This window comes from Triturus cristatus, chromosome 5_2, assembly GCF_964204655.1.
Source record: "Triturus cristatus chromosome 5_2, aTriCri1.1, whole genome shotgun sequence".
Lineage (NCBI taxonomy): Eukaryota > Metazoa > Chordata > Amphibia > Caudata > Salamandridae > Triturus > Triturus cristatus.
In genome coordinates, this window is record NC_140588.1 from 488,279,258 (window position 1) to 488,306,199 (window position 26,942).

Here is a 26,942-nt window from a genome sequence, read left to right on the forward strand (position 1 = left end):
CCCACATTCCCTTAGGGAAATAATGAAGTGAAAACACAGTAAGACACACTGACCTTCCCTGGCATGTTTCCAGTGTATAAAGCCTATTCCACCCAATACTGCATAAGTCCTGCCACACCATTCACTTTGTAGCTGCTCCTGAACTGCACACGCTAGGAATCTCCCCTGAGCTGCCCGTACACGTGTGCACAACCATGTACACATATGTCTGCATGTAACCAGCCCGGTGCCCCTTACTCCAGCTGCTGCGCAGTAAAATCCCCATGCAGTCTCTTACATCCTGAGTTCACTGTGGGTGAGTCCCAACTTATGAGGCTCCCCCACAGTAAAAGCTCAACAATTAGGTGCTCAAAAAATCAAAAAATCCGGGCGGCCCATAGTGTCAGAACCACCTTCTAACACACGCCGCGCCCAGCTGATTCCTACAGGGAAGAAGTAGCCACTCTACATGGGTACTCTTCCCGTAGTCAGCGATAACTAGTTATAAGGTGTTCTGACCAGACCCCCCTTACTGACCAGTTATCCGCTTAGACCACCTACTCCTCCCATCCATGAAATCTCCACCCATGACAGGGATCCCAGACTACCCTAAGAACCCTCCGGGCTCTAGGTTAGATACCTCTAGGTCACTCATGGTCTACATGGACTCAGCCTAACTATGCTCACCTTTGCCCTTGGGCATGCAACACTATGCCTACCACTTCTCCGGACAAGGGTCCAGTGCCTCAGCACCGATGCGGTCTTCTGGGATAGGTCTAAATCCCATCCCCTGGGTCACTAGCTGGTCTCCCTTCCAGAGTTTGTTCCAACCAGTACCCTCTCTCCGTTTGGTCCTTGCACCCCAAAGATGCAATCTCTCTGGACCCTCACCCTGCCGCTGAGGTCATTCTGCTGCCACCACCCTTTCGGGATGACTGTCTTCCCTAAAGAAAGCACAGCCACTTGTGCTTCCCCACACAGAAAAGCACCCTTTGGCCACTGGCCTGGCTCCCTGATAGGACCTCAGACCGGCCTCACCACCACACTGGCAGTGCCAGGGAGGAACAAAGAGGGTGCCTCATCAGACATCCTACAGCTCATTCCCCCTGTCAGTAGCTCCACCCGGAAATTACCCCGGGAACCTAGACCCCTTCCTTGTTCTCCGCTGCGAGAACAGGGCCTATGTACCCTTCCCTCCGAGAGGTGCGCTCTCCTCCCGGAGTACCCTTAGAGAGCCTGTGGGCCCCGAGTTAGCTAGACCCAGGCCCACCTCTCATGGCTCTCCCTGGTCTCCCTGCAGCGCCTTGGGAGACCGCCCAGGGACCTACATGGTCCCTGGATGGCCTGCACCACCCCTTATGAATAGCAGGGTCCCTTCACTTAAGATAGGCCCCACCTGCCTTCAGGGTAGTACTACCACTCTCAGCCAGGGACCCTAAAGATCCCGGCTAGGCCTGCACCACCCCTTCACGAAACACAGGGTCCCTTCACTTAAGATAGGCCCCACCTGGCTTCAGGGCGGTACTACCTCCATCAGCCAGGGACCCTAAAGATCCCGGCTAGGCCTGCACCACCCCTTTGGGGAAACACCGGGTCCCTTCACTTAAGCTGGGTCCCACCTGTGTCCAGGGTGGTACTACCTTGCAGAAGTCCACCTCCTGCCTCGAGCTAAGGAACACCCCCATGCTCCTGGTCCTGGGGTTCAAGACCCACAGGGCCTACCTGACTGGTCACCAGCCACCCGACCCTGACACCTCAGGGTCCACCACTAACCCTCCACGTTGAACTAGGGAGCACATCGCCCCCACTCAGATCTCCACTGGGTCAGTTACTTAGCCCACCTAGGGTACCTAGGGGCTACCACTACACACCATCACTCAAGAACTACCCTCCTTGGGGGCCACCCACTTCCAGGGGCCACCCCTGGGTTGCTCACCTCCCCACCAGTTAATCTGGGGGGACCTGCCGGACACTCAACTCTACCACACCCTCCTCCCACTGTGGGAAAAGGTTCTTGGGGTCCCCCACCATGGGAACCCCTGGGGCGCGACTACCTGGGATAAAGAAACCTCCTGCCCCACCCTTCCAGTGGTTTTGGCCTGCGCCATTAGCAAGAAACTTCCAGTGGGGGAAGGATATCTGGGGCCCCTCCTGTGGAAACCCTCCCTGCCCTTAAAAAGCGCGGGAACCTCCCAGGACCCCTACTTCTCCTGTCCCCCTTGAAGGTCAATCCACTCCTACACCCCCACCTGTGATGTAGATATCAGTTGCTGTCCCTATCTCTTGAGGAGACACCCTCCTCATGCAGGTGTAGTGTATGTACTGTTAGGGTTCAAAGGTGTACAATATGGCTCAGAACATTTGTATGCAATCATTTCCTGGAAAGCACCATCCCGCTAGCACATTATAATCAACATAGGGCGGTCATATCAATACAGCTTACATATAAACCATAATAACTTCACATGACACATATGGGCGCGGGGCTTTCCTTTCCCATACCTTTAGTTCACATAACCAAAACGTTGAACCTTTCTCAGAGCCTTGCGCTCTTCCATTTGCTCATTGCTGCATAGGTAATGTGTGGCAAAACTGGACTTATCAAATGCTATAAATGCACACCAGAATGGGATACTATGTTTCCCTCCGCTAGACACCAATGTTGGAAAACGAGGCAGCATCTGTGAGGCCTGCACAAATAACATGACTACATTTGTCCTTCACTGGGAACCAAACACCCAATTGTAGCGCCTGACTCTCAGAGGGTAGCGTTGCAGAGCAGTCTGAGGCTTACTCAAGGGAGGTGGTGTGGGCTAGTAATCGCCATTTGCAGGTGCACAAAAATAACACTCAATAATTGATTGTCCAGTCTGTACTTTGCTTTATAAAAGTAAGAGTACATTTATTAAACACACACACTAAATACCATGCACCAATTTACAAATATACATAAGCTGTTGGAATTACTTTGTGACATTGCATAACATCTCCACCCCTCCCGCAGGGGGGGTGGGGTCTAGTACCACCACTCTCATGTATGCACATCAACTTGCCCCCAATGCAGTTAGTTAAACATAACCTGGAGCGAGGGCCCAGCGCACTGGCACCATCCCAGTGGCGACCCACCTCATTACCTCAACAAGCATTAAAAAGGGGTAAACCTGCCTTGGTGACACATGACCCTGACTAAGCATCTCCTACTGACCATAAAGTAGGCACCTCTATATCTTAAGGGCCATCAGTCTTGGGTCTTCACCTAAGCGCAGCAGCAAGAATCCATGTTTACGCACACTTTAGAATGACAGTACTCCATCACCTTGGTTGATCATTTGAATGCATGGCAATTACAGCCCCTAAAGGCATCACAGATGAAATCACAGGATTGCTCATATACAGCCAGACACCCTAGCAGGACTGTCTGGCCACATAGCCCCACTTGGCCTATGACATCTCCTTACACATGTGACTTACAGTCCCTTCAAAAGAAGTACTCCTGTCAACTACACTTCTCCTGCAGTGTGCCTCTTCACTTTAAAAGGAATCACAAAAGCATGGGATTACGTAAATACAGCCAGACCCCCTAGCAGGAGGGTCCAGCAACATAACTCCATTTAGCTTAACATCACCTTACACAGGTACTTCACTTTACACATGTGACTTTCAGTCCACCTAAAAAGAAATAACCAATAGTAAATGCATTTCGGTGCAATTACACCACTTCACCTCCAGGGGATGCCCTTCTCCAGACATCCCCAACTCAGCCCTTCTGCTGAGCGCTTGAGGGGTTATTCTTTCAGATACCCCATGAAACTTAGGGGTGGACTGTTCTTCTTTATGCTGGGGGAGACTGCGGTGCTCCTGCCGCCCCCCTGCACCCCTTTTCACAGATGAGGTTGACCCCCTCCTCTGGAGGCCACCAGGCACAAAAATGGCAGATTTCTTCGTGCTGGGGGGGGGGGGGGGGGGGAGACTGTGCTCCCCCAGCCGCTCCCCCAGCACCTTTTCACAAGTGAGGGTGGCCCCACTCCTCTGGGGGCCACAAAGTACCAAAACAGCAGATTTCCAAATTCCTGGCGAGGCATTATGGGGCACTTCATGCTCCTCTTTACCAGCCCCCGCCACTGGGAACACTCTCCTCTTCCCTCAGGGTCTCTGATTCAGCAGGGTGCTGTCTTCACTGGCTCCCTGCGCCAGCCTCTCGCCAGGCTCTCCTTCTGGGACTCACCAGCCCCCGCCACTGGGAACACTCTCCTCTTCCCTCAGGGTTTCTGATTCAGCAGGGTGCTGTCTTCACTGGCTCCCTGCGCCAGCCTCTCGCCAGGCTCTCCTTCTGGGACTCTGTTCTCCCTGCGCAGAGGCCCCTGCTTCTGTGCACCAGTCCTGGGCTCTTCTTCTGGTGCTGATAGGGTCCTGGGGGCAGTCAGGGGGTCTCTCCTTCCAACTGCCCATTGCGCCAGGCTCCAGCAACTTCACCCTCAGCAGACCACACCCCAGAGAGCTTCTCTTCCTGTGCAAGCACTTTTTAAAAGTTGAGTAGGGGGCTGGCAGGAAGTCCCTGTTGGTCCTATCAAACAGCGACACATCACTTTCCTGCCCCTGCTCCCTCCTTGTCCAGCCTCTGGGTTTGTTCAAAATGGCGTTGTCCAGTCTCTCTGGCCACATGGCCTCTGAAACCCAACTCCTTCACGCTGCCTTCCCTCCTTGGTGCAGCCTTGTGCCTGGCACCCAGCGACAGCAGTTGATGGATTGGCCTGCAGCCCCTCCCATCTTCCCTTCGTGGAGAGGAGGCCCTCGCTTGTGGAAGAAAGGTTATCAATCCATCCAGCTGAGGTCAGCCCTCAGCCTGGGTCTGATCCTGGCTGGCTCACAGAAATATGACAGTTCTGGATGACCCAAAAGCAGTACAAATATGACTTTGGACTCTGCAGAATACTTCTTTTCACCTCCAATACAATGGACTTTAGTGCATGTCTGGAAACTGTAGGCCTTGTGGAAGTTAATTTAGCCATGGGCCCCACATTCCCTTGGGGAAATAATGAAGTGAAAACACAGTAAGACACACTGACTTTCCCTGGCATGTTTCCAGTGTATAAAGCCTATTCCACCCAATACTGCATAAGTCCTGCCACACCATTCACTTTGTAGCTGCTCCTGGACTGCACACGCTAGGAATCTCCCCTGAGCTGCCCGTACACGTGTGCACACGCATGTACACATGTGTCTGCATGTAACCAGCCCGGTGCCCCTTACTCCAGCTGCTGCGCAGTGGCCTGGTCAAGCCAGGGGAACACCAGTAAAATCCCCATGCAGTCTCTTACATCCTGAGTTTACTGTGGGTGAGTCCCAACTTATGAGGCTCCCCGACAGTAAAAGCTCAACAATTAGGTGCTCAAAAAATCCGGGCGGCCCATAGTGTCAGTACCACCTTCTAACAGTGATGTGTTGTGTAATTGTGTTGATTTGAATTATGTGGTTTGTTGAATTATGCGGTGTGGAATGGAATTGTATAGTGCTAAATTATGTGGTGTGGAAGTGTGTGACATTGAGTGAAGTTATGCTGATTGCAATTGTGTCATGGGGTGGAGTGTATTCGTGTGGATTGTGTTACTATGTTTAAAAATGATTAAACATAATTGCACAGCAATTATTACAGCAATTATACCAACAAGTTATTGTAAAAAAGACTCAATTATATTTAATTGGCATAAGCTTGTATTATGTGCCAAGTCTTGAACAATTTATCTAGATTGATAAATAGAGATTGGCTTGGAAATCAGAAAAAAATCAGTTCATAGTCAATTTTGTTCCCAATCTTAAAATAGAGAATTGCCAATGTTTTGACCCTTAAAGCACCAAACGCATTGGTCATATCATAATTACAACCATCTAGCTATGGCCTATTATGGAAGGAGTCTAAATGCTTGAGGAATTGCTGAAGACAAAAAAAGTGTGTGTTTTTAGTTTTTTTGTTGCCCCATTTCAATTCTTGACCTATGTGAAGATGGCTCAAGAATGTATTTAACTGACATCCAGCTAACCACAGGAGTGCCAAAGTAATTGCTTCAAAACCCATTGAATATCATTAAGTTAACAATAGGCTGCTGTGTTTACTGGTATGCATAAACATCAATAGTTAGACCTTTATTACGGAACTTTCGGTTGTCCGGATTCTGATGAAAGCTGTATTTTTTTCTGCTTGTGTGATGATTATAAGATATGCGATAATTACAGAACCACGCAGTATGGTAAATTAAATTGTTATTTCCCATGACGTTTACTCCCACACCACTGAGGGACTTGGAGGGCCCAGGGTGGATTGGAAGGTACTGCCCTCTTCACCAAAGGAGATTTGTGAGTGATAAATCACAGTGCTGGATTTGTGACCGAACAGTTGCTCTAGAGAGCCACTGAGCCTACCAACCCACCACTGGTACAGGCACAATAGGCTTCAGCAGCAGGTTGGGCATTGGAAAAGAGAATATATTGGTTTTTAAGGCAATAAGCAGATGGTTGGTTTTATGTACATCGAGCTCGCTCCCAAATAAAATGGCCTTATGACAACAGCATATAGGTGGCAGTGGTGATCCCGTCCCAAAGTAGGGTTGGGAGACTCAACGGCTGCTGGATCCACTCTCAAGATGTAAAAAAAATATGGCAGAGGACCAGCTAAGAAGTGAATAGAGCAACAAAATAAACAGCAACATACATACAACTAGGTTCACTTAAAAACATAATAAATGTGCAACAAGAACACATTTGTCTTCCTGTACCGCATAATAAAGCAGAATTGTTGAAAATACCATAAATCTGTTCTTCAGAATAGAATGTTTGTAAGTACTAGTTTACAGCTCTGTAGAATTAGATATGCATTACTATGCTTCTGCTTCTAAGTACGACATTGCACCTGTCATTCTTTTGGAGTGGGCTCTACATCCAGCTAGAACTATAGGGAATATTGCACAAGGTTTCTGGTTGTCTGCTTTTAGGTCAGAATTTAATATTTGCAATGTGAAATGCAATGGAGTTCGAGCCCTGCCTTGATATTTTCTTTTTCGCAGTGGGTGATGCTTCACTAACCATAGGCTTAGGACGGAAGAAAGATAATAATTAAATGATGCAACTGAATCAGAGAAAGCATGATTTCTGACCGGGTTTACCAGAAAATATAGCAGAGGTTTCACCCTATTTAAACATGTGTAATCTTGCGCACACAGCCTTTTGCTAGTCTTTGCGAGTTCTCGTGCCACCAATAGTTTCTGAGCAGAAACCAAAAAAATACAAATATGAAATCAAATAACAATACTGTAACATTGCCACTACTCAGTTCTATTGCCTTGACAATACCAAGGCCCAAGATGCAAGAGCACCGATCCAGGGCACTGGTGTTTACAATAAAATGCCTGCAGCCAGCACGGGCAGTGGAAAACAAGCAAAAAGACACTCAGTTCCACGCAAACAAACGTCTCTTCACTGTATAACCAAGACAAGGATGAGCTGCGAACAAATAAAGCATGTACAACAAACATAAGAGTAAATGAAACAAGTTAGAGATGTGGTGTAACAAACAGAGCTGCCGATTTTGGGTCTGGGGAACTGCGTCGGCTCGTTAAACATGCTGATGGTACCAAATAAATGTAACTCGTTGCAAATATAATTAAAAAATGGTTGAACATTTGCAGTAGCAAAAGAAAAAAAGGGGTCACGAGGGAGAAGTTCACGGAACAGGCGCCTCAGTAAAGCCCTTGATGAGCAGGAGACAAAGAAATACTAATGCTGTGTGCGGGAGTGGTAAGTCTAGGGAACATGCACCCTGGAAACAGTCTGATGAGCAGGAAAAAAAGAAATGCAAATGTATGTATGTTAGCTCAAAAGTGAAAAGACTACAACAAAAGAGTGCCCAAAAGGTATGGTAAATGAAATAAGTAGGAGCACAAGTAAGAGGGCAGTCCCTCATGGGAGGTTACAAAAGTCAAAAAGGAGGGACTACTAAGTGTATTCACCAATCAAAAGCTGACAATTACATTGGACAGTAAGAGGAACCAATGAAAAAGATGGCTTGAAGAAACTTCGATTGTGCTGCCTAGGCAAGACCTAAATGGTTTCCTCTTTCTCTTCAAGTCGACTATCACAGCACAGACCTCTTGTTAGCTTTTTTTTTAATATACTTAGTGCAGGCTTTTTTCCATCCAGAACAGTATTTCTCTCTCATCTTATGCGATTGACTGTTATTTGTATTATTCGTCCTCTTATGGAGTGCCTGCGTCGCAATGTGTGTTGGGTGGTCTATTTTAGATCAGAAGAGGAAAATGAATAATCAGTCTTTTTTCGTTGGCGTTTGCTTTTGTTTTTTTGCAGCAACTGGCTTTAAAACAAATAAATATTAGGTGGGATTGAAAATGGAGGCCTGATCTGTTGACTTTGCAAATAATAGTTTTATCTATGCAGTTAAGGGAGTTTTTAAACATGAAGAAAACCTGTAGGGATTGCTGCAAATAATAACTATTTATTAAACTTGTACAGGTAAAGTCGACAAACTGTATCACTTAAAGTATTTGACTTGTTAGTGTATTTAGAACTCGAGAAAGGAAATTTGTGTGTTGCTGTGGATGCATATGCTCTGCATATTCCTATCTAGTTTTGGGCTCAGACGTTTGCATTATGTTTTTCTTTAAAAGACGCACTGTAACTCCTCCCTTAGTTGACTAGGCACCTGGGCACCGACTTCTTATTAGATAGTTTTTTTCTGCAATTGGGTTTTGGTGTGAATTACTGGGGCTTCGATTGATTTTGCATTCTTCACGCTTCCGCTCTGGCTGGTATAGTGAAATTTGATTCCGATCATTGTGAAAACCTTTGTTGTCTGTGTTCTTCCCAACAACAGCCTCTGGAGACTGACTTAACCATCGACTTCGAACTGGTGGGCCTCCAGCCCTCTTCGGGGCCACACGCCCCTCAACTTCAGCAACTTCTCCATAGAGAAAGGACTCATAGTAATTGAACGAGCGCCATTCTAATACTGTCTCAATTTCCACTCCAAATATCTGTAGTCAAATCGCCATAAGGTATGCAACCTCTGCCTCTCCCCTGACCACAGCAACACTACGTGCCATGTCTTTTTCACCTTCCACATGAAAAAGACAATTCAGAATCAGTGAGAAAGAAGGTGGGCTCATCAGAAGATGCAGAGGCAGGCCTCTGACAATAACTCCTGACATCTTTGGAGAGGAGGCCCAGCTCGACATCAAAGAAAACGAGGACACCAGGCATTCGGGCGTTCTACCCCATCAGCTGTTACTCAGATCAAAACCAGTGTTTTTCTCTGACTCAAACCAGAAGGAAGAAGAACAAGACAGCTCCCTCGCCTCGACAACCGCCGGATGGTCTGCACAGACTCCCAGGAGGCCTCACGCAGGGACAGAGCACCATCCTCGGGGTTGGGCATAGAGTCCTCCCACTAACAGGCAGCCATCTGCTGCAGTCTATGCATTGCCTCTAGACCAGACTCTGACCACCTTTGCCGTTGAGCCCCAAGTTCCTCCACAAGTCTTGAGGCTACCCTTGATTCTGAGGCCACTGTCCACTCCAAGGCAGCCGCCAGCACCAAAGCCACCATCTGCATCGAGGATCCCATCAGCAGCCAGCTCTGAATATTCAAAGCAGCCGATCCTACAGAGACTGTAACTTGGCTGTGCATCTATCCCCAAAAGGGGGAAAACTCTTCATGAAGCTGCAGCCGACAACGTCTTCGGAGACATTACTTCGGAAGAGGAAACTAACTTTCAAGGGACAGCTGACTTTGAAGTCCCCCCCTCCAGCTACTAATCCCAAGAGACACACAAGCACCAGCTCTCTTCCCTATGTACCACTTCCTTCTACTCTACGACCACTTCCGCTACCTCCTCCAACTCTATTGTCTACACATTCACCAGAGGGATCCCACCACTCCTCCTTTGGGGAAGACCGCCCCTTTAGCCCTGGCAACCCTTACAAGGCACCATTCAACCTGGTGCAACAGATAACCCATGGCACTGCTGCTGATCTCGATCCCCTTGGAGATCCAGACCTCGACCTTTACTCAGCTAGGGCATCTCCCCCAGACGACACCACAGCATACCACAAGGTGATCCAACAGGCAACCACATGAAGTGGATCTACATGTTCTGTACGTGGAAGACTATTTCTTCATGAAAACGCTCTCTAAGTCGGTGAGAACCGTCCATTTCCTCCCACTGTTAAAGCATATGCTAAGCCGACCAGGTTTGTAACACCACGGGTCGAGGTAAAGCAGAAACCTTTTGCCAATGACCTGGCCTATATCAGGGGTTAAATCCTACAAGAATCCATGGTTGTTCATATAGCATGCAAGCAGGCTTCCTCTCAAGGTACTCCCCATTGGCATCACCACTGCTGCAAGAGTCTTCACAGAGTGCCTAGTGGTAGAGAACCAGGCTACCATTTCAATCCTACAAACCTTCGGGTTCTAAATAAATGCCACAAAATACCACCTACATCTCCTTCAAATCCTCTTTCTAGGAGCAGTGCCAAACTGGGTCACTGGCAACGCCTACCCAAGCTCACATAGTGCTAGCCTTCTAGCAGCTCTTACCTCTTTTTGAGCCAAATCTTCAACTTTCAGTAAGAACCTTCATGCACTTGCTGGACATAATGGCTTTCTGTATCCCCACAGTACTGCCATGTCCAGCTCCACAAGCACCCTCTACAAAGTGCTTCACAGCTCAGTGATCACAGGCGGAGGGTCATGGTGAAGATCTGTTGTTGGTAAACACCAGTGCCCATTGCTCTCAGTGGTGAAACAGCCACAATCTGCTGCAGGTCAGACCCTTCCTAGACCCCATTCTGCAAGTCATCATCACTATCTATGCCTCTCAAGTCAGCATAGGAGTCCATTTGAAACACAAGACCATACAAGCAGTATGGGCTCTTCATCGCCAGGACACCACATCGGCTTCTTGGAGCTCCTTGCCATTCACCTCTCCTTAGAGCCTTCCTTCCCCTCATGCAGAGTAAAGTAGAACCAATCAAAAACTAATTGAAACAGACCTGACAGCCATATCCAGAAACTACTTTCTCTCTTTCTCTGTTAATACAAGCACAAAAGGCATGGCAGTGGGCGCTCCCACACAGCTTTCACCTCATACAGAGTACCTTCCAAGCCTATCTAAGAAACTGCTCAGATTTCATTTCTCATTCCTTTATGTTAACTCTCAGTAGGACTCATCCTCAAGTCCATGAGTTGGAACTCCACATGCAGTTCTTGCTTCACTTCTTCCAGCACTGGGACAACCTACTCCTAGACCTATTCACCACCCCTGAAATTGCAAAATGCCTCCAGGTACCCATAGTCTATGGGCAATGCACAATGTATAAACTGGTCAGGGTTCTTTGCTTACACTTTTCTGCCTCTCCCATTTGTGGGTCCAGTGATGCAAAAAAATCTTCTCAGACGTATCAGTGTAGCCCCAACCTTGGCCAGACAATCCTGGTACCCAGCACCACTCAGGATGGCAGTCAGCCCCCGCAAGAGGCCACTCAACATGCTGGACCTTCTCGCCAGAAGTCAATGTCAAATCATACATCTAGACCCCCAAGCAGCTCGATCCAGTGATCTGGCACCTGAGAGGTCCTAGAGTTTGGCTACTTGCGTCTTCCACAAGTATGCATGGGCACTCTACAGTAGTCCTGTACACTTATCACACAAGACTGTTAGCCAGCCCATTGGAAGAGATGTGTCCATTACTGCTTCCCCAAACCTAAAACCCTCAGTTAAGGGCAAAATTTGCTATCGTCTTCACTTGCAGAAGTCAGGCCTCACATACACTTTTATTTGGCTTCATTTAGTAGCCATAGCCACTTACATGTTAAACGGGGAGCATTCCTCCCTTTTCCGTATACAAGTCGTTAAAGCCTTCATCACAAGCCTCAAAAGAATCATCCCTCACAGTTCCTCCCGTATCAGTATAGAACCTCATTGGAGTGTTTACTAGACTCATTTGAACTCCTTGTAAGCCATGCACTCTTGCCTTCTCCAGTTACTTTCCCCTTTTCAGGTTCTTAAAGATAGGGTGATGCTCCGGACTATACCAAAATTCCTCCCCAAAGTCCTTTCCATCTCAATCAAACCACAGAGCTCTTGGTCTTTTTCCCCAAACCGGACTCCATAGCAGAAAATGCCATTCACATGACAAACCTGCTCTAATGTACTACATTGACAGGACCAAGCACTCTCACAAAGCTGAGCAATTGTTTATAGCCGTTGCAAAACCAAATAAGGGCCAGCCCTTCACCAAAGCAGGCAATGCCTGATGGATAGTGAAGTGCATCTAAACTTGCTATCATAGTGGCAACAATGCTCTCCCTGTTACCCCCAGGGAGCACTGTACACAAAAAACAGCAGCAACTTTACCTTTTCTATGGAATATTCCATTCGCTGACCTATGTAAAGCAGCAACTTGGTCAACCACAGACACTTTTACTAAACATTATTGTGTGGATATCTTACCTAGGAAACAGGCCATCGTTGGCCATATGAGCCTCAGGACTCTATTTCAGACATCTGCATCATTCACACACTAGCCACCACTTGTAGGGGGTGCCTCTTTGCAATCTATGCAGTGCATGTGTATCTGTAGCAACGCATGCTATGATTGGAAAATGTTACCCTATAAGAACCTGTACGTAAAGTGTAGTGCTGTAGATTCACATGTGCCCACCATCCTCCCTGGAAGCGTACCAATGTGATCACAGATTTTGTCCTTTACTAATTAACTTCTTTTACCAATGCATATGTTCACCATCCTTTCTCCATACTACTCTTACCCGCTATGCGAAAAACAACCTAACATGGAGTTCGTGCCCATGCAGTTGCCAATTAGGGGAGTAGTCACAGTGCGTCATGTGACTCATAGAACTTTCTTTGAAGAAAATAAACTTGCAAGTGTCAGACCCAACACTAGATTCTACAGAATCTACGTTCTACAAAGAGATGCCTGTAGGGTTAGTAACATTTTCCTTTTCATGCATTAACGTAAACATCAAGATTGTTTTCTACACACATTTTGAAAATAATTGTCAGCTTCTGTATTGGGATTGAAAAGCAGCAATGGAAAATGTTTTAATAGCTGCCATTCTGTTAGCTTTCTATATTTGTAACTGCCTCATGGCCATTGATACCAGAGGTAGCGAGGGCAGACCAAGGGTTATCAAGTGGTGAATTAGGGGTAGCAGCTGCTATACCCAACTGCCTATGAGGTATAGGATACCGCCCGCAATCGCATGTGGGTGACCGAGCAGGTGCGTCTTCCCTCAAGATATAGTTTTAATGAGTCACATGTTTCCTTTTACAACAAAATTCTCCAAATATAGTGCCCGCGTGTGCAGTCTTTTTACTTTGCAAAGTAGAAGTGCCTCACAAAGTGGCAGGCATTGTACCAAAGTGACACTTCTTGCCGCATATGTCTGCGACTCACAATGTCAACAATGTGATTATTTTTTGAATCACGAGGAAACCCCCCACCCACCCATCCCATTTTGTGATTGGTAATGAAGTTTACAAATGTTTTGTCAATGTTCCTGCTGTCTTAAAACGTTGGAAGCTTATTGCCTGCTCTTGTCAGTTAGTAAACATTTGAAATGTCTAAGAGGGACGACTTCTACTGTTCTAGTGGCATCCATGGGCATTGTGAGGAGCAAACATGATTGCCATTGGAACGCTGCGTGCTACCCCTCCCCACAATGTCCCTTTCACAATGTGACATTCTGTATTTTTTCCTCGCCGACAGGCAGTTTCAGCTATTTTTCTAGAGCTAGCCTGATGAATTCATAAAAGACAGAAATAAAAAGCACTTGCACTGTTGGCTCTTATCATTGATTGGTCAGTTTAACTGTCATTCACATTTTGTTCTCCAAACACCCACGCACATAAAAGGCAAGGTGTCAGCCCATTTCAGGCAATGTGAGCGACTGCAATTTGTCTGATTACAGATGAACATCCGCCTTAAAGGACACTTGAATTCCCTAGCTGGTGGTCCAGATATTTATAAGCATATGTGTTTTTCTTTCAGTTTGTTTTTCTTTTTACATTTGTATTACTAATTTAATCTAAGGCTTTGTTGCAGTAATTCAGTTATCAGAACCTTTTATTTTCAAAAGTAAGAATCCTATTTTTATGGGATGTACAGGATATACTAACAAACTAAAAAAAGAAAAATGTTTTCTGTGCCTGTCTAAGCATACCTGCTGGCTAGGAAGCATGTGTACTGTTCTATGAAAATGATGTGTAATTTTTTTTTAACGTTAATTTTGTATTACAAGCATATGAATGCAGTTGAATGTTTTATTTTTTTGTCTTTTCTATTTTTGTGGTATCTGAAGGTAAAATAGTACATTTTAAAAAGTAACAGTTACAACAGACCTATTAGCTTTGGCAAAGTTTGTTGGTATTGCCACACCCATCCTTTTTGCACAGAAGGTTAAACATTTCAGGTGGTACTGAATCTAGACATTTGAAATCTATGAACCAATCTTTTTCTGGTGTGATTACATAGAATTGGAATCTGTAAACAAAAAGTAACCATATGCATTACATAATTGTAAGCCATAATGCAAAATTATATCATTAGGATAGACAATGTTATTGCTAAGTTACTTTTGGACTGCAAAAGTTAACACCATGTTATCCTATCTGGGGAGGGAGGTGTGGTCTTCAAGGATCACACTGCAACAGGAATACCGCCCATCAAACTGTTGGTACTTAAAGTGCAGACCATGGTCGCACATGAGCAGTGCACGTGGATTAGCCCATTGTTATGAAGTTCTTGCATCAAAAATACTTTTATGTGCTATCAAGTTTAATTTCACTGGTTCTTCTCATTTTTTCCTCATTTCTTTACACCATTAGTCTTTAACCCAACCTTCTGATTTATTCTGCGACTTCATGTTTCTAATGTTATATCTTCTATAGACATTGTCCTTTCCGTTTTGATTATGGTGGCTTTCTCAATAACCATTTTCTTTAAAAAATGGCTAACTAGAGATCTATAAGAAATAACGACAGCGCTCCCATTGCTCAATTTTAGTTTTCTTAAAATAACTCCTTCAAAATGGTTGCCTCTCAATAATTGCTACATTAGACTCTATTCTTTCTAATTTATGGTCCAACTTATATGGCCACTGAACTTGGGACTGGTCAATCAGACCCTATTTCATAAACATAATTGTATAAATGTAAACTGTTGCAAGATGGACGCTTTCAAAGAGCTCATTATTGTTTACTCTGATCCATTATTATCTTTTTCACCCAAGCTAAAACTGAAGGTTCTTTCCACACAATCCAGTGAAGTAAATTTTTAATTGAACAATTATGTAGGACATATCACCTTTAATATGGCTGCCACTCGGGCCTCTTTCACATGGGACTCCGACCTAAAGACACAAATGAAGGACCTACCATCTATATTTGAGTTAAGCTTCAAACTCATCCATTGCTCTTTCGTATTGACTACAGTCCCCCATTTATAATCAGCTCTTACAATGACAATTATCCATTATATTTCAGGTGTACTCCAAACACATCCATAAATCTACTGTATTGACTATGGGCCCCGATTACATGCCGCTCTTATACAATGCCAGAAACCAGACTGGACTGCATGGGCTTATTTGGACGTGACCAGCCCAACCCCTTTAATACTCTTTAGTTGGGCATCGATTATGACTTACTTTGGTAACTTTTTATCATGAAAGGCAAAAAGAGGTATCTATTTGTAATGACTATGCCCATACTCAGCTTCTCATTTAGGTGCTTTCCTCGCTTAAACCAAGACAATCCTAAGGTATCATAAAGAACCATCTTCGAACACCACCCTTGATACTGTGTGTTTTAATTTCACTTTTTATTTTGCCTTTATCATTTTATAGCCCTCTGAACAAACCCACCAGACACCCTTCTAGTACTATAGCAGTTGTAGAGTGTTAGATAGGATTAGGTTGCCACCAGTATCACACATGCCCAAAATTTGTATTGATGATGTAGTTTTTTGTTCTGCCAAAAAAATTGCCTTTAAAATTCCAGCCATGCAAAAAGCACCAAGTGTTGCAGCATATGGTGTGAAATAAGTTTATTCTGTTGCATCAGTTAGGATCTCTAGTGAAATGTTATTGTTATTACATAACAAACTGATTATTGCTGAATCAATATGCATCTTTACTGGTATGGTATTGCAATCATATACAATAATTAGTTTACTGGAATGGAATTTTGACTGAAATCAATAAAATCACTTTTTTACTGAGGCGCAGCTCAGTAAAAAAGATTCGCATACTACTGTATTTCTAAACAATTCTGTTTACAGTCCCGGTACAGGAGCTTATTTCCAACCTCCTACATCTTTACACTACTCTCTCACACTTCCATATGCCTACACTTATCTGCAGTTGCAACATACATACAAAACAGACTGCATTCATCTATTGTTAGGATCCCTGTTATTAAAGCTTTCATAAAAGGTCTAAAAGGGTAATTCCTCCAAAGACACCTCCTGCACCTGTCTGAAACCTTAATGCTGTCTTCACACGACTAATGGACCCTCCTTTGGAGCCTCTCCACTAGTGTTACATACATTTCTAGTCTTGGAAGATGTCCTTCCTGATAGCATTGACCTCCCTTAGATGTGTTAGTGCGCTCCAAGTTCTTACAATACGGGAGCCATTCATTCTTACCGACTCTAAATTTCTGCCTAAGTTTCTCGTCTTTCCACATGAACCAGACTGTTGAGTTACCTGTTTTTCTTCCACAACCAAAGTCTGTACCTGTAAGGGCACTTTACACTCTGGATGTTAAGTGTGCACATGTATTACAATGATGGAGCTAAACTATTTAGAAACACCAACCACATTTTTGTAGCTTTCACCAAATCCACAAGGGGTGTGCCAACTCTGAGGCTGTAATTGCCAGGTGGATAGCAATATGTATACAAACCTGTAATGCTAATGCCAATTACAATTTTCCTGTGCCTCGAAAAGCACACTTGTATATGTTTTACACCAGAATAATGGCTCTGCTATAAATCCGTCTCAACTGTAATCTACAAACCATATGTGAAAATTTAAATCAATAAGATCAATATTACACTTTTATTTTCCTTTGCTAAACATTTATTTTTCTGCTGACTATAGCACATATCACGAGTTTAGGTGACAGGATGATTTTTAATTCTTTCAAATAATTACATTCTCTGCATGAATGCGTTTTTTGTGCTGATCATGGTTCTGAAGTGATCAAATGTATAAATGTGCTTACAGTACTCCGTGTTCAGATGTGGTGGCATAAAATAAAAATATTAAGGAATCAGAAATTTGAAAAGTGATTTTATTGATTATAATTTTCACATATGGATATTTAGCATATGTTGATTTAAGTTGAGATTGATACATAGTAGAGGCGTTATCCTGGTTGGTGATAAACATAAATTAGTGGCCTAGAAACCATTCTGCTTTACATGGGCACAGCCCCTTTAACAAAAGAGATCCAAAGTACACTCTACACGTGAAAAGGTGCCACATTAGCCTTAGTGGATAACATCCCTGTAATGGACATCTGTAAGGCTGCTACTTGGTCAATGCCACACACCCTTGACAAACACTACTTTGTAGAGATTTTAGCTCGTTGATATTCTTGAGTTGGCCAAATGGTATGAAGAAAACTCCATCAAACTTCTGCATCATCTGCTACCTAGCCCACCGCTTTGAAGAGGGACTGCTCTATGCAGACCATGTGTATTTAGAGCCACACATGGTAAAAACGTAAATTGTTACCCTGTAACCATCTGTTCATTGTGTGTAATGTTGTAGGTTCACATGCAGCCACCCTCCTGCTGAGAAGGCAGTCATGGGCACAGATTTTTTAAATATATTTTCACTTACTCACTTTATAATACTCAGTGCACTCATTCTACACACTCCACTCACTCTACTCACCTGCGGAGCGGAAAACGATCTGAGGTGGAGCCCGTGTGCTGGTGCATTCTGAAATAAGGGAGGAGTCACAATGGGTCATGTGACTCAAACTTCTCCGCAGAAAAAGAAGTTGCAGACATTTGGGGACAACACTAGATGGCAGGAGTATGCAAAGCACATGAATCTACAGCACTACGAACTGATAGTTCCTTACCACGCCTATCAAATTCAGGGTATCGCTGTTATTACCACAACTCCCACAATTTTAAACCAGTAAATTAAAAACTGCTAAACTATGTTTAAAGGTTTTAAGAAAGAGTAAAGTCAAAATTGTAATATGCTTCATAACTTTTTCGTTATGAAAATGAAATGTTATTAAATGTTTATATATATATATATAAGGGCAGGGGCCCAAAACACGTCGGCTGTATGGACATGCTGTTTGTAATCCTACCGACTTTCGCTACAGCCTTGATTAAAATTTGAATAGCAATACTTACCCTTGTGGGCTCCTTCGTTGAGGTAAACTTTTTCGGATGGATGTTAACGGCTGTGCCTAGCCATGGATGAGTCCCGCTGCGTCCAAGCAGACCTTGGTGACGCCAATTGATTGACATCACTACAGGACGGGAGCTGGATAATCAAGACAGTAAGGTGTAAGCGTTTGGAAAGGAGGATATAAAGCAACCCACTGGGGTTTTAATGTGATTTATTTATGGGTTGCACGACGGCTCACTCGAGCAATATTAAGGGGACACTACAAGTACCAAGATGCCGTGCAAGCGGCTATGCCCACTGAGGCGCTGTACTAAAGCAATACAGGTGCGCCATTCATCTTGCACGCCAGTATGAACTAGCCTGTGACAAAGGGCAGGGGCCCGAAACGCGTCGGCTGTATGGACATGCTGTTTGTAATCCTACCGACTTTCGCTACAGCCTTGATTAAAATTTGAATAGCAATACTTACCCATGTGGGCTCCTTCGTTGAGGTAAACTTTTTCGGATGGATATATATATATATATATATCTCAAATTCAATCTCCACACGTACGTAGAAAATTCATGGACACAAACAGACTTGATTCCAAGCTTTTAATGACACATAGAGACACGTTTCGGCATTCCGCCTTGATCAGGGTCATAGATGCATTCAGCATCAATTTCATTTTAAACATTTACTTAAACAGTGAAAACAGACTAAACCCTCAACCAGTCAGTTTGTTGTGTGGAACATGGTGGCCATTTTGGGCTAGTCCTTCAAATTACCATTACCCTTAGTATGCATATCAAATATTGAATTCATTGTTCTTTTAGCATGATTTCAAATAAGGTAAATCAAAGAAACATTGGAAGTATCAACAGCATACATATATGTATATCAAAATTCTTGATCATAGCCCCAGTGGGCATTAAATCTCCTGGTAATTACCATATATATAGACTATTTGAACATAATAATTCTTTCCAAATCATATTGGTGGTTTCGGGGGGGCGCAGGCAGTGGTCCATTAATAGTGAACCAGCACCTGCTCCCTCCCAGCCATAAGGTCCCCCCCCCCCCCTCTTTTAAAAAAAATAAAATAAATGACAGTACCTGCTGCTTTCATAGGCACACGCTGCTTTAAAAAACATAATGCTTGCGTTTGGGAATGCAAATGTAAAGACCAGTAGGGGGCTCATATTGTGATCTGCCTCATTTAATATTCAGTAGGCATTTTTGTTACGACCTGGGAAGCACAATTTGTAATATGACCTATTGTTATATAGATCGCATTGCAAATTCCATTCCCATATGCAAACCAGTTTGGATGTAAATTGCACTTCACTGGTTTACAAATAGGATTCATACGACACGCCGTGTGTTTTAATTCTGCTTCTGAAAATCTTCCCACCTTTTCATATCGGTGCTCAGTTGAGCAGGTGTATTTGGTTTACATCAAAATGGTGGAGAGGCATATAACTTTTGTCCCTTGTTAGGTTCTCATCGAAGGTTCATTACACATTTGGGAAAATCAGACATCGATGCTACTCGATCGAATCTATATGGCTGTTGTTGTGATTGGCACACTGTGGTAAACTGCTGAAAATCAGCCTAAATTCTCAGATTCCCAACATGTATAATACCTGCATGTAGCTTGTGTCTTTAAATCCTGGCAAATTGTCAAGCGCTAGCACGGAGCTCTGAGTTCTTTGAAACCCTTCTATCCCACAGGTGGTGCTGGCCTTTATGTTCCGTGTTTACAGATGGCTTGGAGAGTTCATCGGATATCAAACCAAGACCTGTTGGACAGTCAACAGGGGATATGGGCTGAGCTCTGTCGAGAGCTGTGAAGGCAAGTTCTAATTTGGTGGATTAATGATTGGTTTCTGAAGAATATTTATTGAAAGTCTTATGAAAAATACATTCTGCAAGCCCTGCCAAAGGGGAGTTTCTCCACCATCACACATGATCAGTTCATCACTTTTCTTTGCGAATCAAATCAAGTCTGTGTGTACTTTTCACTCGTGCTGTTGCCATCCGTTTGTGGTTTGCCTTTACCATTTTATAAAAAAAAAAAAGTAATTAAGATTGTTTTCAAAAAGATGTAAATAATATATCATTTAAAAAATCTACTTTGTTTTATAACTCTGCTTATTATTTCCACATGTACTAAAGAATTATCTTTACAACTTAATAAACATAACAATGTCGGGCATAGATCCTTCATTAGTAGTACAACACATCGCATTTGTTGAATACACTTGCAGCACCTAAGGTGAAAGCACTCCTCTCAAGGCCCCCAAATATTCATATATTTCTTCTCACAGCCTCTTGCCTTGGAAGAGACCTCTTCCTGCTTGCACTGAAGTCCATACGTGTTGCCCGTTTTCCTAGGGTGGGTGAGTCACTCCCCCCCTCCCCCATTGTGCGCATTTGGTTATTAAGAAGTCCATGTCTGTAGTAATTGGAGCGCATCAAGCCGTCGTGACCGTACAGTATTCCACCTGCCTGCCCATGGTGAGTAACAGTCACAAAACTCTTCCAACGTCCAATGCATTTGTTCCCCAGTAGTAAACAATAACAGGGCATCCCCATACTGTGGGTAGGAATGTACCTTGGGTCCAAACACACCTCAAACATTGTGACGTCAGAGTCCTAAAAAAAATCACTATTCCTACTTAAGACTCTTTTTTTTAAAAAAAAATTTTTTTATTAAATTAATTTTCTCAACCAAAGTAAGCACAGTATCACTTAAATTAAACAGTTTACAATCTTCTCCTTAATTTCTGTTATATAGATTCCAGCTTTAAAGTATGCCACACATAAAAGAAATTCTTTATCACCTTGTTTAAACTAAAGGAAATCTTAAATAAACATTGAGAAAGAACAAAAAATAAAAGAAATCCAGATTCTTCCCGTCCCCCCCCCCCTATTCGTCCTTACTTTGCTTCTCCTTCCAGTTGCTTAATGGCTCTCAAATCCTTCTCCCCAAGCGTCTTCCTCTCCTCCCTTTCCGAGCATAGATATTTTGCTCCATATTGTATGCGTACAACGTATTTGCTAACCACGTTTGAAACTTTGGGGGGTTTTTGTCTAACCAAACCCTAGCTATTGTCAATCTATAGACAGCCATTATTACAAACAAGAATTCTGCGTGCTGCTCTTGTTCCCCTTCAGCCACTCCTAACATGATCCAAGATGGTGCTAGAGAGATCACTATACCCAAGGACCTTGCTAAAAACCCCTCTATCTCTTTAATCAATGTCTGTAACTGGGGACATGTAGCGAAAATATGTATACTATCTGCCTCTAACGCATCGCAGCGAGGGCAGTTAATTCCCGAACTCCCACCCCATTTTGCAATCCTTGCAGGCGTAAGATAAAGAAAATATGTTTTATAGTGTTGAGACTGCAGAGGGGCTGCACTTAATATTGTGCGTTCTAAGTTCAAAGATTCGAAAAACAAATTGCATTCAACTCCTATTTTATCTGCCCATTTCATACTAAATTTCTCTAAATCATCCTGGCTTTCTTTCAGCAGGGCTGCATAAAGCGACCTTATTGAGCAATCACCCATCAACTTAATTTTCTCCATTATTTCTATTTTGTTAAAGCCTGCAGGGCCTCCCGTTTTATTTTTAAAGAAGCTTCTAATCTGCAAATACTTGAAAAAACCCCTGTTGTCTATACCAAATGTAGTTCTCAAATCCGAAAATTGCTTAAAACCATCCCGGGAGAAGAAGTCTCCTACTTGCGTAACCCCCCTCACTGCCCACTCTGCCATTATCTGATCAGCAAATATTTCCGCTGGAAGTGATCTGTTATTAATTAAGGACACATCTGTTATACCTCCCCATCTTAACTCTCTTTGAAAAAGCGTTCCATACCGTAACTGCTGCCTTAACAGTTTTAAATCTGGTTCTCTTGAAGTAGCTGAAATCTATACATTTTAAAAAAGAATTGTAGGCATTTGCCCCTAACACAACAGCATAAACCTCAGTAGACATATTATGCATTCTTACATTATCAATATTCCCCCCTATTAATCCTTGTATATATTGTAAAACAGTTGCCATATAATACAATCGAAAATCAGGTGCCCCCCAACCCCCTTTTTCCCTAGGTAGTGACATAAACCTATAGGCCCTCCGGGTCTTACCGTGTGCCCAGATAAACCTATTACATATAGTCTCTAGGCCATTGAACCAGCTGGCTTCAAACAGCAGGGGTATAGACCTAAAAAAGTATAAAAATTTAGGTAAAACCAACATCTTGATGATGTTTGTACAGCCTACCAGTGAGAGGTGTAGATTATTCATTTTTTCCAAATCCCTTTTGACTTGGGCTATTAAAGGTGTCATATTGTTTTTAACAATCTTATCTACGTCTGCTGTAATTTGCACCCCTAGATAGGTTGCTGCTCCCACCACCCTGTCATCATTGCATATTACCCACTGGTTTTTTACTATCTGAGTTTTACCGTTGTTCAAACTATATCCTGAGAACTGTCCAAATCGTGCAGCTTCTTCTTCAATTACCCTGATAGCGTCTGAGGGTGTTGCAGTCAGGATGGCCACATCGTCAGCATATGCTAATGTCTTAAAACTACAACCATTTAAAACTAGCGGTGGAATCTGAACATTGCTTTCTAACTTGCGTATATAGGGATCAAGATATAAAGCAAAGAGGAGAGGAGAAGAGGGGCATCCCTGCCTTGTTCCTCTCTGTATCTCAACTGCGGATGATTGTCCTCTATTGACCTTTATCTTGGCCGTCGGATTTATATATAAGGTCTGCAGGGCCTTAATAAATCCTGCCCCTATACCATACCATCTCAAGACTTCCCACAAGTACCTCCAGGAGACCCTATCGAATGCTTTCTCAGCATCCAGGAACAAAGCTGCCATAGGGTCTCCTAGAGTGCCTGCCGCATCAAATGCCGTAATTACTTGTCTGATAGGTTGAGTTGTTCCTTTACCCGGGATAAACCCGTGCTGAGAAGGGATTACCAGTGATTCGACTACCCTAGATAACCTTTTCGCCAAAATTTTAGAAAACACCTTGACATCTGCGTTCATTAGAGTAATGGGGCGGTAGGACCCCGGGATGTCTGCAGGTTTACCCTTCTTCGGTATTACGATGATGTCTGCACCGCCCCACGATTCTGGAACAAACTCGCCCTTTTGGGCTAACAACATAACATTAAACAACTCTGCTACCAGAGACGATTGAAAAATTTTATAAAATTCTACCGGAATCTGATCCGGACCAGCTGCCTTCCCAGATGGTAAATCCCTCAGGGCCTCAACCAATTCATCCAACTGCAGTACCTCTTCTAGCCCCTTCCTATCATCCTCTGATACCACTGAGGATTCTATCTCACTTAAATATGTCCTTACATCCTCCTCTCCCTCAGGACCATCCTTTGTGTAAAGCTCCGTGTAGAATTGTTTAAAAACCTCTCTTATCTGTTCAGCTTCCTTGACCCTAATTCCCTGAGAATTCTTAATCTCCTTTATATCAGCTAACGCATCCCTTTGCCTGGCTCGCACAGCTAATATATGGCCAACTCTTTCACTGAGTTCATATACCTTTTCCTTGTTCACTATATACCTCTCTACTGTTTTTTTCCCCATCTCGTCCATAACTTCGGCCTTAAGAACGACTATTTTCAGTAAGATCTGATCAATTGGCGAATGCGTATGTATGGCTATCATAAGTGCTTCCTCTGCTTCCATGAGTAACTTATTAATTTGTTCAGCTTTTGCCTTCAACATTCTTTGATCCTTAATTACATAGCTCAGGGTTTCTCCTCTTATTCCTGCTTTAAAAGCATCCCATACTATCCCTGGTGATGATGTACCCCTGTTTATCTCCCAATATTCCTTAATCCAATTATTCATTCTTTCCCTATACCGTTGATCCTGGAGCAGTGTTCTATCAAATGTCCATTGCCTTAACTCTTTGTTTCTCCTTTGCCCAATTCTTACAATTAAGACTAGCGGGCTATGGTCTGAGACGATCCTTGGTTCCCTATCTATTCTAACTCCATCCATCAGTCCTCTTGTTATTAGAAAATAATCCAGCCTAACCATTATCTGGTGAGGAGCGGAAAAAAAGGTGCTCCCATCTAGATTTGGGTGGCATTTTAACCAAGGATCTTCCAATAGGTTATGTGTTACCATATCCGCCAAGGCTATATAAGTCCTCTTTTTCCTCCCTGAATATTTTCTGGCAGGGTCTAAAAAACTGCTGTCTACATCGTGTATATTCAGATCTCCGCCTAATATAATAGGCTCCGGCCATTGTGCCAATTCTGTATCTAGAAATTGAAAAATATCCGGATCATCTCCTGTGGAGCCATAAACCGAGAAAACCGTAATAATTTCTCCCCTAAAGCTTAGTTCTGCCATAACCCATCTGCCCCACTGATCCTCCTTCTTTCTCTTAACCAACGTATCCTGTCTTCTACCTAGAATCACCACACCTCTCGTTTTTGTGTTTTGATTAGTTTTTGCTAATACAGTAAAGCCAAGCTGGTCCAGTAAATACGCCTTAGTGCCTTCGATATGCGTTTCCTGGAGGCACACTAAATCGAGATTTAACGATTTTAGCAAGGCAGCGGTTTTAAGCCTCTTATTTAAGTCATTCAAACCACAGATGTTTATTGAGGCTATCCTACAAGTCATTGTACTTCATGCTTTTTCCTACCCTCTATACATGCCTGTACCAACAATGTTTCAATATTCATTATTTCCTTGCCTATAGTTTTTATTACTGAACTACTGCATAACCTGCATCGCCAAACTTCCTTATATGTACTGTGCTTGCAACCACCTCCTAAGTATGTGTCTATCCCCCCCCCACCCCCTTTCCCCCCCTCTGCCCCCCTCCCTTCTGGGTCCCACCCCCCCTAACAACGGGCAAATAGGTCAAGCCTGACCTATGCGTGGCACCTGTAGTCTGTATTGTCGCTACTCTCTCCTATCCTGTCCTCACACCTGTTAGATATATCTTGTGGCCCTTACGGGGTTTTTGGTGGGCTATTTAATGTCGTTTTTGATGGAACTCTTCCTTTATCTAACTCCATAATCTCTGCTAGATACTCTGCCGCTTTTATCTCCGACATAAACATCTTGGTATACCCCTTCCTAATGACTTTTAGCCTTGCTGGGAACAACAGATAGGCTTCTGCCCCCTGCTTTTGAAAGGGTGCAATCATCTGCCTTAGCTTCCACATTCTTTCTACGGTGACGTGGCAGAAATCTGGCCTGGCAAAGAATGTGTTTCCGTCAGCTGTCTTTCTAGAATCTGGTCTAGCTTGATCAATTATTTCTTGCCTAGCTAAGAAGTTCCCAAGGAAAACCAGCATTGCCCTTGGGAGTGCGTTCTCTTGAACTCCCCGATTTTTTCTTACAAACAGAGGATATCTGTGAGCTCTTTGTACTTCTAGCTCCCAGTGCCACTTTGATTCTGGAAAGGCTTCTTTTAGTACTTTGACCACATATCCTCTCGGGTCCTGTCCCTCCCATCCTTCCACAAGTCCCAAAAGTCTTACGTTGTTCCGCCTTTGGCGGTTTTCAAAATCCTCTAATTTCCATTGCAAATCTTCCACTACTTTTCCTTGTTCCATTCTGAAAGTCTGCCAATCTGTTACCTCATCTTCCACTCTGCTAGTTCTTTCTTCAACTTGTGTTACTCTCTCCTCGACCTCTTCGTACTTTCTGTTTACTCTCTTTAGTGAAGCTTGTAATTTTTTTGTCTTTTTGCTATTCTACTTTCTGCTCTGGCCTCTAATTGCATCTGCTTTAGTGTTCCAAATAACATTTCAAGAGTTACATTTTGAGGTTTTAGCCTCCCAGCATTGTCTCCTTCTCCCTGATCATTTTCCTGATCATTTTCCTGATCAGTTTCTGATGTAGCAGAGTAGTCCCACAACAGCTTTTTATTCATATTACTTCTAGACCCACGACCCTCTCTTCTAATTCCAGCTCTTTTTTTCTGAGTCACTAGGTCCCTGGAGCCCCCACTTATGTCTGAGCTCGAGGTGTTTTCTGTGCAACTCTGCTCCTCCTCATTTTCGGGATCACTAATATCCGTTGTGTCAGAGCCCTCATTGACTGAAAAAAATTCGGGGGAACCACCCCTCATACCTCTGTCTTCTCTGCCACTTTTAACGCTGGCCCGATCGAGGTCTTGATGCTCTTCCAGGCTCTGAGTGCTCCCCCAACTCGGCTCAGAATGCTGCTCAGGGTGTTGCAGAGTTCTTTTATTCAACCCTGCCTCCACGTTTAGTAATGCGTCTAGCATTTGCACGTTGTTGTGCCTTTCCAGCTCTAGCGCACTACACACTGGATCGTCTTTCTGCTTCTCCCCCTCGTTCGGGCTCTTGGCTCCGACGTTCTGTATCGCTTGATGCGTGGTGTTTCCTTCCGTGTTCAGCGGTTGCCCAGCAACCGGGAGTGCCGAGCTTGCGTCCTCGCGGTCTATTGCTTCTTCGGCTCCCGCG

The 26,942-nt window shown here is 43.8% G+C and overlaps 1 protein-coding gene across 1 annotated transcript in view; it reads left to right on the plus strand.

Annotated features, from left to right (window-relative positions):
• DPY19L1 (dpy-19 like C-mannosyltransferase 1) overlaps nucleotides 1-26,942 on the plus strand; it is a 519,970-nt gene that overhangs the window by 112,764 nt on the left and 380,264 nt on the right. Inside the window, exon 5 of the mRNA XM_085607487.1 lies at nucleotides 20,165-20,285. Within this exon, the coding sequence (XP_085463613.1) occupies nucleotides 20,165-20,285 (121 nt within the window). The remainder of the gene's footprint in view (nucleotides 1-20,164; nucleotides 20,286-26,942) is intronic.